Source organism: Mesoplodon mirus (genome assembly GCF_964341445.2).
Source record: "Mesoplodon mirus genome assembly, chromosome: 14".
Classification (NCBI taxonomy): Eukaryota; Metazoa; Chordata; class Mammalia; order Artiodactyla; family Ziphiidae; genus Mesoplodon; species Mesoplodon mirus.
The window spans coordinates 43,306,684-43,324,198 of record NC_138990.1 but is presented as its reverse complement, the minus strand read 5'-3'; the positions used below and the strand labels follow the sequence as shown (position 1 = coordinate 43,324,198).

At 41.6% G+C, this 17,515-nt stretch overlaps 1 protein-coding gene across 1 annotated transcript; it reads right to left on the bottom strand.

The window, feature by feature from the left end:
- Positions 1-2,099: 2,099 nt before the first annotated feature.
- LOC309815678 (chromobox protein homolog 1-like) lies at positions 2,100-3,243 on the bottom strand. The gene has a single exon (XM_082642615.1). The coding sequence runs from the start codon at positions 3,073-3,075 to the stop codon at positions 2,395-2,397; it is 681 nt and encodes a 226-aa protein (XP_082498741.1). The 5' UTR covers positions 3,076-3,243; the 3' UTR covers positions 2,100-2,394.
- Between the last annotated feature and the right edge of the window lie 14,272 nt (positions 3,244-17,515).

Sequence of the window (17,515 nt, the reverse complement as noted above, 5' to 3'; positions counted from 1 at the left end):
GCCTTTGAAGGAGCTTACCTCCAATACAATTCCTTTTCTGAGCTTGGGTGCCAAGAACTACAGATTTGTTCTGGGTCGTCAAGCTGACCACTAGTCCATTCATTCATTTATCTGTTCAGCTGCTTGATTCTTTTCTGAGTTAGAGGTAAAAGTACATTTAAAATTTACTTATTTAGCATTCGTTGAGTAGCCTACTGTGTGCTAGGTACTGTTGATACAAAAGTAAATAATATATACACCCCACCGCAGAAAGGATTACAATTTAGTGAAGAAAATTTATAAATGAGTCACATTACCATGTGATAAATGCTGTAACAGATATAAAAAAAGAACTGTAAAGCACAAAGCCTAAAGCAATCAACTGTGCATTCAGGAGCCTGAAAATGCGTTTGAAGTGAATCTGGAAGAATAAGTAAGTATAGAAGAGAGCAAAAAGCATTCCAGGTTTAAGGAATAGCATATGCAAGTTCCTGTTGTGCGAAAAGAATGGTGAGAAGTTCAGTGTGGCTGGAAAATTGTATGTATGAGAGAATGATAAATGAAACTGGGAAGATGGATGGGGCCAAAGGAGAAAAGGCTACTTTCTTCAGGGTAACCCAAAGGACATCAAGCAGTGCTGCGGTATAAACAGTACTTATATGAAACTTTAATAATTTTGATTGCAAAAGTAATATACACTCATAAAAACATTTGAGAAAATAAGTTACTCAATTTCACATTAAATGAAAACAACTGTTGATAGTTCTTGTTATTTTCTTCCAGTCTTTTTCAGTGCACATAATATATACATTTAAAAAAATAAATCTATAGTTTTATTGAGACAAAAACTGACAGTGTTGGTATGAAGTTTAACACTTCAACAAAAGTTTTCACAGAAACCTAACACATGCCTAAAAAGATTTCACAACGGAGTTCTAGATGCAGGTCTAAATGATGTCAAGAACTGATGGATCTCATGATTCAAGACAGCATTTTGGGTTTTAGTTAATTCTTAGGATTAAAAAAATTTGTTTTGTTTTAAAGTGAACCACTGCCCCAGTATGAAAATTTAATCTCCTGAGATGAGGGCTTCAGAAATCTTTCAACTCTTTTTTTTTTTTTTTTTTTTTGCGGTATGCGGGCCTCCCACTGCTGCGGCCTCTCCCGCTGCGGAGCACAGGCTCCGGACGCGCAGGCCCAGCGGCCATGGCTCACGGGCCCAGCCGCTCCGCGGCATATGGGATCCTCCCAGACCGGGGCACGAACCCGTATCCCCTGCATCGGCAGGCGGACTCTCAACCACTGCGCCACCAGGGAGGCCCTAGAAATCTTTCAACTCTTGAAGTGACTCAGTGAACTTGTGCTGTCAGTGACTGAACCCTGCCACCAATGGTTTCAAAGTTCAAAAAACAGAGGCTCCAAGAGTTTTCCACCCTAAGAGCACCGGCCCTTGTCTTTGCCTACTCCCCCATCTCCTATACCACCCTCTGCCCTTCCCCAAATACTTCAGCCAGTGGCTTGGATGGAGAAGCTGATATTTATAACTTCAAAAATCGGGAAAGAAAGGGTCTTCTTGTCAATTTCAAGAATTAGCACCTCTAAGACAGAATGATCTGCCTGTGTATACACTCCAATAAGACTTTTCCTCCTCAACCAGTTTCCATCCCCCAAATGGCAACTTTGGTAACTTCTTAACTGGGAAGTTAAGAAGTTACCAAAGATTAATGCTTTTTGGGAAGAGCATTAAGCTCAGGCAGGGAACACCTTGGCTTCTAAGTTTCAGGCATTCACAGCTTTTCAACAGTCTCTCACAGACCTCATTTAGGTTGCCAATGACATTTTTTGAAAGGATGAAATATTCTGGACCCAGAACCAAATCATCATTAGTTGTTGTTCCTTTTGTTTCACCATTTCCTCCCAACAGGCCCCAAATTTTAACAAAAATGACCCTAACCCATCTCCCTTCTTTCCCACCCCATCCCTCCCACCCCAAATAATACACAATAGCCAAAAACTACATACATGCTACGCTGTAAAAATGCAGAGTTAACACTATTGGGAAGAAGGCTGTGGGTGGTGGAGATGCTCTCTGAAGATCTACAGTAGCTTTTGCTCTCCCACATCCCATTCTGCAAGTTTTGTCCTTCATAGAAGGCCCTTTGCTTTTCTCAGCAAAGTTCAGAATGGATTGCCTTGAAACACTGAGCCTCCTTTCCCTCCACTGGGATGGGTGTGCAAACTATACAGCATGGAGCGGCTTTAAAGCACTTGGGCTGCTGTAGGGCACAGAAACTATACTGGCTCTTCAAAGGACATCTTCTCAAGCCCCCTCTACAGTGTCAAGACAAGTAGAACTCCTTCTTTCCCCACTTGAAACCCACAGTCAGATGTGACAGGGTCTGGTACTCAGGAGAGTTAATTTTTGTCATCTTTTTTGTCATCATCCTCCGAGGGGTAGGAATGCCACGTCAGCCTTTCCTCATAGGAGGATATGACAACCTGTGGGCACTTGACATTGGCTTCCTTGGCAGGGATCAGGTGAGCCTCATCAGAGTTTTTCCACTTCATTAGGAACATGAGTTCTCCACTGGAGTCTGTAGCTCCAATAATCCGCTCCGATTCCAAACCCCCGGCAAAGCCTCGTGGCTTTTCTGACTCTTCTTTCTTCTTCTTTGGTTCGCTCTCCTCCCCCTTATCTTCCGAATCAGAACCAGCTTTGCACTTGCCTCCCTCTGATTTATCTGTCTTGTGTGCTGTTTTCTGTGACTGCAGGAACTCGGCAATGAGGTCGGGGCGATCCAGGTTTTCTTCTGGCTCCCATGTGTTGTCCGCATCTGAGAACCCCTTCCACTTTAGGAGGTACTCCACTTGGCCCTTTACCACTCGACGGTCGAGAACTTTTTCCACCACATATTCTTCTTCCTCTTCTTCTAGCACCTCCTCCACTTTCTTCTTGTTTTGTTTTTTCCCCATAGTGCCCGCCAGCTTTCTGGTATAAAGGGTGACGCTGCTCAGAGCAGCACCCACGAGCCCGAGGGGAATCGGTGCCGCGCTACTGGCGCGTCTTGTCGGGCCGGCCAGGGGAGTGGCGACCATAATATATACATTTTAACCTAACCTAAATCATCAACACATATGGTTGACAACCCACCCTGTTCATATAGCATAATGTTATAAAATCTTGTATTTCATTTAAAATTGCTTAGAAAAAAATTTTTTTTTTTTTTTTTTTTGCGGTACGCGGGCCTCTCACTGTTGTGGCCTCTCCCGCTGCAGAGCACAGGCTCCGGATGCGCAGGCTCAGTGGCCATGGCTCACGGGCCCAGCCGCTCCGCGGCATGTGGGATCTTCCTGGACCGGGGCACGAACCCATTTCCCCTGCATCGGCAGGCGGACTCTCAACCACTGCGCCACCAGGGAAGCCCTTAGAAAATATTTTAATCATTGCATATCACATAGTATTCCTCTTTGTTAGATATTTGTTATATCCACTTTTTCACTTTGTAAATAACGCTGCAGTTTACAACTTTTACATAATTCTTTGTGTCTGATTATTTCCTTAGGTCTGGAAGTGGAGTTTCTGGGTCAGAGTATGAGCAACTTTACAGCTCTCTGTAGTTTTGTTGTTGTTGTTTTGTTAACAGAGAAGTTTTACACTACAGTTAATAAGAGGCAGGGTTTTCTGTGGGGGTAGGTGGGCGGGGAGTTATATGTAATTCAGCTGTTAACTCATCAGTTTCCTATGCTTGTGGGATTGGGTCTGAGGCAATCTTACCAAGTGCCTCAGTAAATGAGAAAGAGAGGAAATGCAGTCAGTTGAACTGGCTGAGTCAGAGACCAGAGAGGCAGGTTACTACTTGAATCCAAACAGTGCTAAATCATGGTGACATTGGACAGTTGCTCCTGTATGATATAGAGATACTCATGAGGTTTGCAGGACAAGCCAGGAAGCATTTGGGGACTTCTAGATACAACTCCAAAGGAGTCCAGGCATGCCAAGGCCCAGAGCTAAACAGAAGGCTGGGCTATCAATGCTTCAGGCTAAAGTCACACTATATTATCAAAAGAGTGGACTAGAGCAGAGACATGCAAAGAATAACACTCAGGCCCACAAGACTAGAACATCTGAACATGCTGATGTGTGTAGAAGGGAGATGTAACCATAAAAAGTGGAAGCTGGTCAGCCAGGGAAGCCTAGATAAGGAGTCATGGGAGCAAAGGCTGGCTGGGCCATTCCAGGTGGGAGGATCTTTGAGCAAACAATTCAAGTTGCCTGGTATTTTCTAGCAGCAACTTTCTGATAGCAACTGGGTGTCCTACAATTCAATCCCATTTTGAACTAACTACCTGGGGTTAGTGCAGACCCTACAGGTTAAGGGGCTCAGCCCCGTAAGACTGCCTTCACCTCAGAAGCCAGCCACAACTCCCAGGTCCTCAGGTTACCCACACTTCTGACTTGGCTACAAATTTGGGGGTTCCCTTGACCACCCCCGCTTCAGGTTTGATAATTTCCTAGAATGACTCAAAGAACTTAAGTGCCATACTTATGATTACAGTTATATTATAAAGGATACAACTCAGGAGCAGTCAAATGTAAGAAATACTTAGGGCATGGTACTGGAGGTGGGAATGGGCTCAGAGCTTCCATGCTCTGGTGCACCACTCTCTCAGTACATCACTGTGTTCACCAACTAGGTAGCTCTCCAAACCTCATTGTTCCAGGGTTTTTATATGGTGGTTTCATTAGTGGGCATGAATAATTAAGTCAGTGGCCACCTGACTGAACTTAGTCTCCAGTCCCTCTCCCCTCTCCAGAGATCAGGGGTTGAGGCTGAAAATTTCAACCCTCTAATCTAATTGACTAGTGACTAGTCCCCATTCTAAAGATATCCAGCCCCTCATTAGCATGAATAACAAAAGACACTCCTATCATTCACAAAATTCCAAGAGTTTCAGGAACTCTGTGCGAGGAACCAGGGACAAAGCCTAAATATATTTTATTATATCACTTCTGATCTTAATGGCAAGGTTGTACCAAGTATAGAGGTGGATATATCTTGCTGTCTTAGCCAGATTCAGTATTAAACATTCAATTCATCTCAGATTCAGTATTAAACATTCAATTCATCTCAATCATCCCACCTTGTCCAGAATCTTCGCTCACCATTTGGCTTTCCATGTAGATCTACCTATAGATTTTGGGGTCAGACCTCTTGACAATGATTTCTCCTTTTAAATTAGCACATTGACATCTGAATGTTATAACTTAGTTATGTGGACTGTACACCTACTCTCCACATGCTGACAAGCTGGGGTTTTGAGCCTACAGGGCAGAAGGTCTGACCCTGGATCACAGTGATCTCTAAAGTACTGAAGGCCATCATGAAGCCTCTTGGCTACTTACCAGCATTTCCCAGACACACACACACTGCACTGTTGGGTGCCTAGTGGGAGCCTTTTTCATAAACTTCATCAAGGCAAAATGCCTCATTGTCTGGAACCCTCCTATATAAGGTGGTCCAGTTGCTTCCTACAATTCTCACTACAAAGTTCCAGTTGGGCTTAGCTACTCAGGGAGACCCACAAAAGGGACCCTTTGATGGTAGCTACACAGTACCTGTAGAAGTGCCCAGGGAGCAGGTGATCTTCTGAAATAGCGGTCTCCAAACCAGGGAAATGTGTCCTGGTAGTTCACAAAGACTTTAAATGGCACATACAGGCATGAATGGACTTAAGGGGTTCATTTTTCCCAGATCTTCAACTTCCATATGTACTTTCCTAAAATGTATCTGTTGTGATTGAGCAGTAATGCCAGTTCTTCTCCTCCACCTCCCATGTCCAACCGCCTTTCTCCCAGTATACAAAAGCAAGGCCTACTCTCATCCAGTCCCAATCTTACTGTGATGCTTGGCTTGGAGGGTAAAAACTGCAGGGTGCCAAAGGAAAGGAAAATTCTCAATATTTTTAAATTTAATGACCTCTTCCATCCTCCAGTGTCAAAAATACATCATGTGTGAAGAAGAGTCCCAAGAGAATATTGCGAAAATAGCATCACTGAGAAACAGTGAAAATCTTTGTATCATAATTCATCTAGGAGAGAAAGACTCCTTGTCTTTATGTGTCTTAAAATTCAGAAGCAAGACAGTTATCATAAGGACATGAATTAATATGATTACTTGAGGGACTTCCCTGGTGGTCCAGTGGTTAAGACTCCGCCTTCTAATGCGGGGGGTGCAGGTTCGATCCCTGGTTGAGGAGCTAAGATCCCACATGACTTGTGGCCAAAAAACCAAAAAAAAAAAAAAAAGATTACTTGAAAAATGAGAAATTCTTCTGATAGAAAGTAATTTGACTTGGCTGATTAGTTTAAAGCAATGATGGCTGGCTTTGCCAATAAGAATATCACAGCTGTTTTTCATAAATGGGTTAACTCTACAACTCCAAAATATTTTGTTTGTTTGTTTGGTTGGTTGGTTGGTTGGTTGGTTTTTTTGCGGTACGCGGGCCTCTCACTGTTGCGGCCTCTCCCGTTGCAGAGCACAGGCTCCGGACGCGCAGGCTCAGCGGCCATGGCTCACGGGCCCAGCCGCTCCGCGGCATGTGGGATCTTCCCGAACCAGGGCACGAACCTGTGTCCCCTGCATCGGCAGGCGGACTCTCAACCACTGCGCCACCAGGGAAGCCCTACAACTCCAAAATATTAATAAAAATGTATTTAGTTTTTAAATTAATTTTTACTGGAGTATAGTGACTTACAATGTTGTGTTAGTTTCTGCTGTACAGCAAAGTGAATCAGTTATACATATACAGTCATCCACTCTTTTTTATATTCGATTTCCCATATAGGTCATTACAGAGTACTGAGTAGAGTTCCCTGTGCTATACAATAGGTTCTTATTAGTTATCTATTTTATATATAGTAGTGTGTATATGTCAATCACAATCTCCCAATTTACCCCTCCCCTCCCCTAATAAAAATATATTTAAAGCACATGATAAGGTAAAAGGATTTGGCCCAAAAAATTATCTTAGCAAAAGTGTATTGGAATTAACACTTTTACTTTCCATATCCTCCTGAGTATATCAGTTTAAACAAGGTGCCTCAGGGCTTCCCTGGTGGCGCAGTGGTTAAGAATCCGCCTGCCAATGCAGGGGACACAGGTTCGAGCCCTGGTCTGGGAAGATCCCACATGCCGCGGAGCAACAAAGCCCAGGGGCCACAACTACTGAGCCTGTGCTCTAGAGCCCATGAGCCACAACTACTGAAGCCTGCACACCTAGAGTCCATGCTCCACAACAAGAGAAGCCAAGGCAATGAGAAGCCCACCCACGGCAACAAAGAGTGGACCCGCTTGCTGCAACTACAGAAAGCCCACACACAGCAACGAGACACAATGCAGCCAAAAATAAATAAATAAAATAAATTTATAAAATAAATAAACAAAAATAAACAAAGTGCCTCTAAGTGAAAAAGTAGCAGAAATAATTAATAATCATTTGCTAAATCTTTGCAAAGATTTGTTGGCATAATCCCAGAAGCTGAGAACCGGAATGACACTTATGACTGGGTAACTAATCCTTTACAGGTTGAGTGGTTTCCAAATCTTTGCTTTCAACAGAATTGAAGGAATACCTAATTAAGTTGCCAGCTAATAGATCACTGAAAATAGTTTTTGATGATAGATCATTATATGGTTTTTATCATATAACTCAGAGGTATTCAAATAATTGGCTGACATTCCTATAATGAAATTTCTTTCCCATCTAATTTATGCAAATTAGGTTTCTCAGAGCTTGTCCATAAAAATGAAAAACAGAAAGAAATTAACGTTGAGCCCAGTCTCATTCTAGCAATAATTAATATTCATCCACAGATATAATAATTATTTAGAAAAATTCAGCTTCACCAACGGTCCAATTAAATTTTACTTTTTATGTTCAATAATTACTAATATTTAAAATAATACTTATTTTTTTGGCCGCATCATGTGGCTTATGGGATTTTAGTTCCCCAACCAGGGATTGAACCCAGGCCCTCGGCAGTGAGAGCACAGAGTCCTCACCACTGGACTGCCAGGAAATTCCCCTGAAATAATACTTTAAATAACATAAAAATAATTAAAAATAATGTTGTTCTGATCAGCTGTGTACTAATAGTATTGTAATGATAATTAAATCCAGAAGAAATTTAACACTTATAGTCCTATGGTCACAAAAAATAAAATATATGTCAGATTACATATATTTTGTTGCAGATAAAAATGATCAATAAAGCATAAAATATAGCAGGATGTAATTCTTATGTAGAATGAAAATATAAATATTGGAAGAAAAATGAAATTTTAAAACTTCTGTTTAAAGAAGCACTTGTTTGGGTACTTTTTAGTGGATAGTTATAGTATCAAATTGCTCTGAAATCTGAATTCCACTTGACACATTTAAAAGCCTGATATAAGAGTTTTAAATTCAGTATTTATGACCAGAAATCATATCTTTCACACTACTTAAATTTAAGATGAAATATTTTAGATCTCAACTTAAAAATGTGAGAGGGGACACATAGTTTTTGAAAAGGCTTTTTGTCTATTTGCGAATAAAAAAGTGTGAAAACCACTGCCTGGAGTAAGAAATGTCTTGAGCCCTGAGCGTTATGGATGCCCTGGGCCCATAGGCCCAGGAAGATGGCAGGGGCAGGTAACCAAACAGGCAACTCCGCCAAGCGGACTCCAAGTCTTTTCCTCTCCTAGAGCCTTCCTGAATCCCTGCTCCTGGGATTCGCCCTGCCAACCTAAGGATGGAGTACCCATGGAGAGAGGGGAGGAAGAGCCCAGAGAAAGTCATGCAGGGACAGAAGCTGGCACAGTACCCAGAGGTGAACTGCCCCAGCTTCTCTAGGGAAAGGTCAGCCCTTAGGCTGTTCCAGAACCATGAGTCACCATTGAGCTGCTGGGCTGCCCTAGCTTGGGCTTGGTTACCACAGAAACTGCTGTGTTCAGGTGACTCAGCAGAACTGCGCAGAACCCTTCAGAGGACATCTGGGAGAGATTATAGCCCCACCCCCATTTACCTTTCAGGATAAGCAGCAGCAGCTGTACCCTCACATCAGCTGGGTTTCTGGGACCCATGCTTCCACCTCATTCCTAACACAGAAGATCTTTCTTGTTCTGCTAAAACATGTACCTTTGGGGAGTCCCTTTAGAGGCCAGAGATGTAGAGGACTGTGGAATACTGCCACTGCAACCAGTTCATCTGAAAATTACCACCCAATCCCAAAATTTATATTTTGACAAAAAGGGGTTGGAGCAGGGCATGTTTTGTTTTAAGAAAATCAATCTTGGGACTTCCCTGGTGTCACAGAGGTTAAGAATCCGCCTGCCAATGCAGGGTACACGGATTCGATCCCTGGTCAGGGAAGATCCCACATGCCACGGAGCAACTAAGCCCATGCGCCACAACTACCGAGCCTGCCCTCTAGAGCCCGCAAATCACAACTACTGAGCCTGAGAGCCACAACTACTGATCCCGTGTGCCACAAGAGAAAGCCCAATGCAGCCATAAATAAATAAATAAATAAATAAATAAATAAACAAACAAACATATAAAATACATTAAAAAAAAAAGAAAATCAAACCTGTTTTCTGGGGTTTGCAGAACTCTCTGCTGACCCTTTGGGAGGTTAGTGCACTCAGAGATGGAGAAAGTCTGTGTAGCACCAAGGGAAACCTCATAAACTCCCCTACAACTTTGTAGCAATACCTCCTTCTCTCTCCTGTGAGGCCCAGCTATTTCTACAGTGTCCTTCCTTCTCTCCACTTGTTGGCCTTTTTCCTCCTCTTTCAATGGAAGCCTTTAGGTGAGAATGTTGCTGAGACAGCCTAACTCAGGAGTCCTGAGTTCAAGCGGCTGCTCTGCACTGACTAGCTCTGAGGTCCTAGAAGGCATTTAGCTCTGAATCTCAGTTTCTCCATCTGGACCTCATAACCTGCCTGCCTCTTTGGGGTGTTGTGAGCCTCCAGTGAGCACAGCCACATCCATGACTTGTGACCTGTCCCCCAGCCTTCTTCATCTTCCATCCACAGTCTGTATTGCCTCTTCTCTGCCCACTGCAGGGCTAGCACAGTACTGGACAGAAGATGGTCACCCCTTCCTCTAAAGGTAGGTTATCTGCCCTTTAGGGCAGCAGCCAGAAGGGAAAGCTGCGGTCCTTCCACCCTGTCATCTGATGCTGACTACTGACCCCAACTCAGGCCTCAAACTGCCCTCACCCTCAACTCTGAGCCCCTCACTGACGCCGCAACACACCCTGACCTCTAATCCCAGGGCCGACCAGGACCTGTCTCCCATGGGGACAACTATGGACAGTTTTTATGACCAATGTAAGACAGAACTAAGGTTCTCAGCCTGATTAACTCCGAAACAGAGCTGAAGACACACATATCAAACCAACTGCTTGACATTTTCCACTCAGATGTCTCAAAGGTACTTCTACTTTTTTTTTGGCCGTGTTGCCCAGCTTGCGGGATCTTAGTTCTCCAACCAGGGATGGAACCTGGGCCTCAGCAGTGAAAGCGCTGGGTCCCAACCACTGGACCGCCAGGAAATTCCCTAACTTCTACTTTAATATGTTCAAAATTTAACACATAATCATCACCCAACATCTGCTCCTCTCCCAGGGCTTCCTGTCTCTGAGAATAGTGCTCCCATCCATCCAGTGCAGAATCCAGAAATCTCGGGGTCGTGCTTGATACCATTTTTATAACTCCATATCCGAAAGATCACTAAGTAGTCAATTTTATTTTCTAAATACCGTTCACTTTTCCCTTTCTCTCTGTTGTGCTGCCATCTCCCCTAGTCCAAGCCACCATCACCTTTCACCTGGGCTACTGCAATACTTTCTAAAAGATTTCTCTACACTCGCTCATCTTTTCTAACCCACACACTATGCTGCAATAAAAGTGAGCTCTTCAAATGCAGATTTAATCATGTCACAGCCCTGCTTAATACACTTCAGTAGTCTTCCATTCCTTCTAGAGTAGTAATAAAAAGCTTACAGGGCCAACAAGTCTGCATAGACTGACCCATGCCTATCTCTGCAGCCTCATCTCCCACCCTGCTCCTCCTCCAGCCACAGGGCCTTCAAACATATTTCCTCTATCTCAGATCTCTCTACCACCATCCAAATATCCATCAGGAGGGGACTTGTTGAATAAGCTTTTGTATATTCACACAATGGATGTAGCTATAAAAAGGAACATAAACTGCTATAGAGTAATCTCCAAAATATGTTGCTCAGAAAAAAGCAAAATATAGAACAATATATTTGGTATGCTACATTTTTATCTTAGAAAAGGAAAATATGTGAACATATCTATACATATTTGCTTATTGTTTAAAAATAGAAGGATAAAACAAGGGACTTCCCTGGTGGACCAGTGGCTAGGGCTCCACACTCCCAATGAAGGGGGCCTGGGTTCAATCCCTGGTCAGGGAGCTGGATGCCACATGCCACAACTAAGAGTCCACACACCACAACGAGGATCCCACGTGCCACAACTAGGACCCCGAGTGCCAAAACTAGGACCCAGTGCAGCCAAATAAATAAATAAATATTTTAAAAGAAAAAAAGAATAAAACAAAAACTAAGGTAAGCCAATGTTTACCTTAGGGAGTAGGAGGAAACAGGGTGGAAGGGACAGGTATAGAAGCTAGATTTCTCTGAATGTACCCTGTTTTGAAGATTTAATTTGGATACCATGTAAATGTTTTACATAATTTCAAAACAAACTTAAAAATGTAAAAAAAAAAGAATCTCTAAAATTCAAAATTAAAGAAATAACCTTAATTGCGTTTCCAGTTGATAGGTTAGCCACACAGAAAGGAATAATTTCAAGTGATGTTAAATTAAAAACACAATAATTTGAGTGGTATGTCCTTATTTGGGGATATATCCCAGGAACAAAAAGAACAGCAATGACAAGCCTCTTAGATAGCCTCATCCACCAGAGGGCAGACAGCAGAAGCAAGAAGAACTACAATCCTGCAGCCTGTGGAACAAAAACCACATTCACAGAAAGATAGACAAGATGAAAAGGCAGAGGGCTATGTACCAGATGAAGGAACAAGATAAAACCCCAGAAAAACAACTAAATGAAGTGGAGATAGGCAACCTTCCAGAAAAAGAATTCAGAATAATGATAGTGAAGATGATCCAGGACCTCGGAAAAAGAATGGAGGCAAAGATCGAGAAGATGCAAGAAATGTTTAAAAAAGACCTAGAAGAATTAAAGAACAAACAAACAGAGATGAACAATACAATAACTGAAATGAAAACTACACTAGAAGGAATCAATAGCAGAATAACTGAGGCAGAAGAACGGATAAGTGACCTGGAAGACAGAATGGCTGAATTCACTGCTGCAGAACAGAATAACGAAAAAAGAATGAAAAGAAATGAAGACAGCCTAAGAGACCTCTGGGACAACATTAAACGCAACAACATTCACATTATAGGGGTCCCAGAAGAAGAGAGAGAGAAAGGACCAGAGAAAACATTTGAAGAGACTATAGTTGAAAACTTCCCTAACTTGGGAAAGGAAGTAGCCACCGAAGTCCAGGAAGCGCAGAGTCCCATACAGGATAAACCCAAGGAGAAACACGCTGAGACACGTAGTAATCAAATTGGCAAAAATTAAAGACAATGAAAAATTATTGAAAGCAGCAATGGAAAAACGACAGATAATATACAAGGGAACTCCCATGAGGTTAAGAGCTGATTTCTCAGCAGAAACTCTACAAGCCCGAAGGGAGTGGCATGATATACTTAAAGTGATGAAAGGGAAGAACCTACAGCCAAGATTACTCTACCTGGCAAGGATCTCATTCAGATTTGATGGAGAAATCAAAAGCTTTACAGACGAGCAAAAGCTAAGAGAATTCAGCACCACCAAACCAGCTCTACAACAAATGCTAAAGGCACTTCTCTAAGTGGGAAACACAAGAGAAGAAAAGGACCTACGAAAACAAACCCAAAACAAATAAGAAAATGGTCATAGGAACATACATATTAATAATTACCTTAAACGTGAATGGATTAAATGCTCCAACCAAAAGACATAGGTTTGCTGAATGGATACAAAAACAAGACCCATATATATGCTGTCTACAAGAGACCCACTTCAGATCTAGGGACACATACAGACTGAAAGTGAGTGGATGGAAAAAGATATTCCATGCAAATGGAAATCAAAAGAAAGCTGGAGTAGCAATACTCATAGCAGATAAAATAGACTTTAAATAAAGAATGTTACAAGAGACAAGGAAGGACACTACATAATGATCAAGGGATCAATCCAAGAAGATAACAATTATAAATATATATGCACCCAACATAGGAGCACCTCAATACATAAGGTAACTGCTAACAGCTATAAAAGAGGAAATCGACAGTCACACAATAATAGTGGGGGACTTTAACACCTCACTTACACCAATGGACAAATCATCCAAAACGAAAATAAATACGGAAAAAAAAAAAGAACAGTAATGAAATTTTAAACTGTTTTCAGTGATCATGTTACTATTAATAATAATTGTATTCTGAAACAATTATATGAATATAGCATAGATTAAATCAAATAAACAAGTATACTAAGATCATTAGAAGCCCTGATTTTCAGGAAAAATATATATAAACTCAAAGGAGTTACATTAAAACCCTATAATCCTAAATTTGACTTGGAAATATCAGTTGAAACTCTTGATGTTTCTTTTAAAAAAATAGCGATTTCCTAGCTCTGTCCACTAAGAAGGACTAGAAACAAGAGCCATAACAATCAGGCATCCCTTGTGTACAGATTGTGGTCTCTAAATGTCATCTTCCAATAATAGGAACCAGGCTCCTTTGAGAAATGACTGAATCCAGATTTGAGCAGGAAATGTACAAGATGAGCCTGAAACATCTTGCCATACCAAAAAGCAAGGCCTCACTGGCCAAAAATGAGACAGGTTGAGCCTCAAAAAGAATAATAACTGTGGGGCTTCCCTGGTGGCGCAGTGGTTGAGAGTCCGCCTGCCGATGCAGGGGACACGGGTTCGTGCCCCGGTCTGGGAAGATCCCACATGCCGCGGAGCGGCTGGGCCCGTGAGCCGTGGCTGCTGAGCCTGCGCGTCTGGAGCCTGTGCTCCGCAACGGGAGAGGACACAACAGTGGGAGGCCCGCGTACTGCAAAAGAAAAAAAAAAAAAAAAAAAGAATAAGAGCTGTAATGGGTTGAAACTCCTCAGCTATGCTGAAGTCTATGATTTATAATGTTACTTTTTAAAAAAAAATCATAAGTCATCTTTGGAAGATGCCAGGAAATCAAATCATTATTTTGAAGCTTGGTAAATACTGTTTATCTTTTTTTTTTTTTTTTTGGTACAAGCTATGGCTCACAGTAACCAAATATTAGTTACTGAAAGAAAGGAAAGCCCTAATGAAATAATCTAGGCCCCTGCTACTCCAAGTGTGATCCATGGACTATCAGCACTGGCTTCACCTGAAAGCATGTTAGAAATGCAGAGTTTCATGCCCCAATTCAGACCTACTGAATCAGAATACATAGTTTAACAAGATCCCCAGGTGATACCTATGCACAATAAAGCTGGAGAAAACTGATCTACAGAATGATCATCAATGGCTACTGAGCGATCAGGTGAAAAACCTAATGGGGGGAACTTCATAATGAAGTGAGCCACCTGGCAACACCTGAATGCAGGATGTCTTACAACATGAAATGAGACTCAACCAGACATTATGTCTCTCCTGATGTGACACAATAAGACTGCCCAGGGGTTAACTGATGAAGCTGAATGACGGGCATACAGAGGTTCATTATATTATTCTCTATACTTTTATATGCTTTTTCCACTTTTCTAGTTATTTATTCTTAATTGTGGTAAATAATACATAACATAAAATTTACCATCTTAACCATTTTTAGTGTACAGTTCAGTGGCATTAAGTACATTCACATTTTTGAGCAAACATCACCTGCGTCCATTACCAGAACTCTTTTCATCTTGCAAAACTGAAACACTATACCCATTGAACACTAACTCCCCATTTCCCTCTTCCTCCAGCCCCTGGAAACCACCATTCTACTTTCTGTCTCTATGAATTTGACAACTCTAGGTACTTCATATGAGTGGACATATAAGTGTACTTTTGTGACCTGTTATTTCATTTAACATAATGTCTTCAAAGTTGAACCATGTTAGGACTGCCCTGGTGATCCAGTGGGTAAGCCTCCACACTCCCAATGCAGGGGGCCTAGGTTCAATCCCTGGTCGGGGAACTAGATCCTGCATATGTGCCACAACTAAGAGTCTGCATGCCATTACTAAGAGCCCACATGCTGCAACTAAAGACCCCATGTGCTGCAACTAAGACCTGGTGCAGCCTAAATAAATAAACAAATATTAAAAAAAAAACCCTGAGACTTAAAAAAAAGGTTTAACCATCTTGTACTATGTGTCAAAATGTTCTTCCTTTTTACTGCTGAGTAATATTCCATTGAATGTATGTACCACATTTTGTTTATTTGTTCATCATTGATGGACACTTGGATTGTTTCCACTTTTTGGTTATTGTGAATAATGCTGCTACAAACATTGGTATACAAATAGCTATTTGAGTTCCTACTTTCAATTATTTGGGGTATATACCCAGAGGAGGAATTGCTGGATCATAGGGTAATTCTATTTTAAATATTTTGAGGAACTGTGATACTGTCTTCCATAACAGCTGCACCATTTTATATTCCCACCAGCAGTGCACAGGAGTTCCCCACACCCTTGCCAACACTTGTTATTTTCTGGTTTTTGATAATTGCCATCCTAATGAGTGTGAAGTGGTATCTCACTGCAGTTTGATTTGCATTTGTCTAATGATTAGTGATGTTGACCATCTTCCCATGTGCTTATTGGCCATTTGAATATCTATCTTCTTTGGAGAAATGTCTATTCAAGTACTTTGCCCATTTTTCAATTGGGTTGTCTTGGAGGTTTTTTGCTGTTGAGATGTAGGAGTTTTATATATGTTTTGGGTGTTAACCCCTTATCAGATGTATCATTTGCAGATATTTTCTCCCATTCCATGGGTTGCCTTTTAATTCTGTAGATGTGTTCTTTAATGCACAAAGTTTTAATATTGATGTAGTCCTGTTTACCTATTTTTTCTTCTTTTGCCTGTGCCTTTGTTTCATATCCAAGAAATCATTGCCAAATTGAAAGTCATGAGCTTTTCCTTTATGTTTCCTTCTAAGAGTTTTATAATTTTAGCTCTTACATTCGGTCTTTGATCCATTTTGAGTTAATTTTTTGTGTATACTATAAGGTAAGCGTCCAACTTCATTCTTTTGCATTCTATATGTTTGAATATTTCTATTTCAAAGTTTTAAAAAAAGGTTTCTTTAAGTTATTAAAAAGTGTTCTCTACTTATATTGCCCAACCTCCCATACCTCATCATTTTATCCCATCACCTTGCACAGTGTTTATCAAACAGTGGGCATTCAATTTTTATCTGTGAATAAAATGGATGAATATTTAAAGTAAGAAAGGGAAGGAAGGGAGGGAGGGAGGAAGGGGGAAGGAGGAAGGGAGGGAGGGGGAGAAACAGATTGGAAATATTGTACATATTCTAGCCCATGCTAATGGCCTAGTTCTCTGAGCAGGTCTACCCTGAGAACAGTTCCTTACCCACATAGTGCTCAGACCTGCAGAGGCCAGACTCCATCCTCAGCAGACTAGACATCACAAACTCCTTGAGATTTGAGAATCATTCTTGGTATCCTAAAGTAAATCATTCTTGGGTCAAAGTAAAAGGGCTGGGTGGAAAGGGGGCTGTTTTTTTGCCCCCCTGGCCTACAGAAAAGAGGGGGTAATTACAGCAGAGATGCAGCTGTCCCCACTTCTCCCATGGATTTTCTCTTCTTAAAATGCCGGCGCTTCCCTCGCTGGCCTCTTTCAATGGCTCAAACTCTTCAATATCCCAAATAAATCTGAAATCATTCATTCAGTTAACAAATCTCAACTGAACACTTATGTGATAGGCACAGGGGATACTGAGATGACTAGGATACTCTAGAGATCCCCAGTCTGGTCAGGAAGAAAGTCAGATAACAGAGTGCTACAAGTGGTATTAAAGATGTATTATGATAGAATAGAGGAGAGGAGGCCTCACTCTTCTTGAGGAGCCTTTTTGTATCCACTATCTATTGCTGCATAACAAACAACCCCCAAATATTAGTGGCTTAAAACAATAATCATTTTACTTGCAACCAATTTTGTAGGTCAATAATTTGGTCTGCGATTAGTCAAGAAGTTCCTCTGCTGATCTCACGGTAGGTCATTCATGTAGGTTCAGTCAACTGGCAAATCATCTGGGGCTATTTGGCCCGGGAGAGCTCAGTTCAGACAGCTTGTCTCTGCTCCATGAAGTCTCATGCTCTGGTAGAGTAGCTCAAGAAGCTTCTTCACATGACAGTGAAAAAGTTTC

What these genes read in the sequence shown, in the direction of transcription:
- LOC309815678 (XM_082642615.1), bottom strand. Translation starts at nt 3,075, where the DNA reads ATGGTCGCCACTCCCCTGGCCGGCCCGACAAGACGCGCCAGTAGCGCG.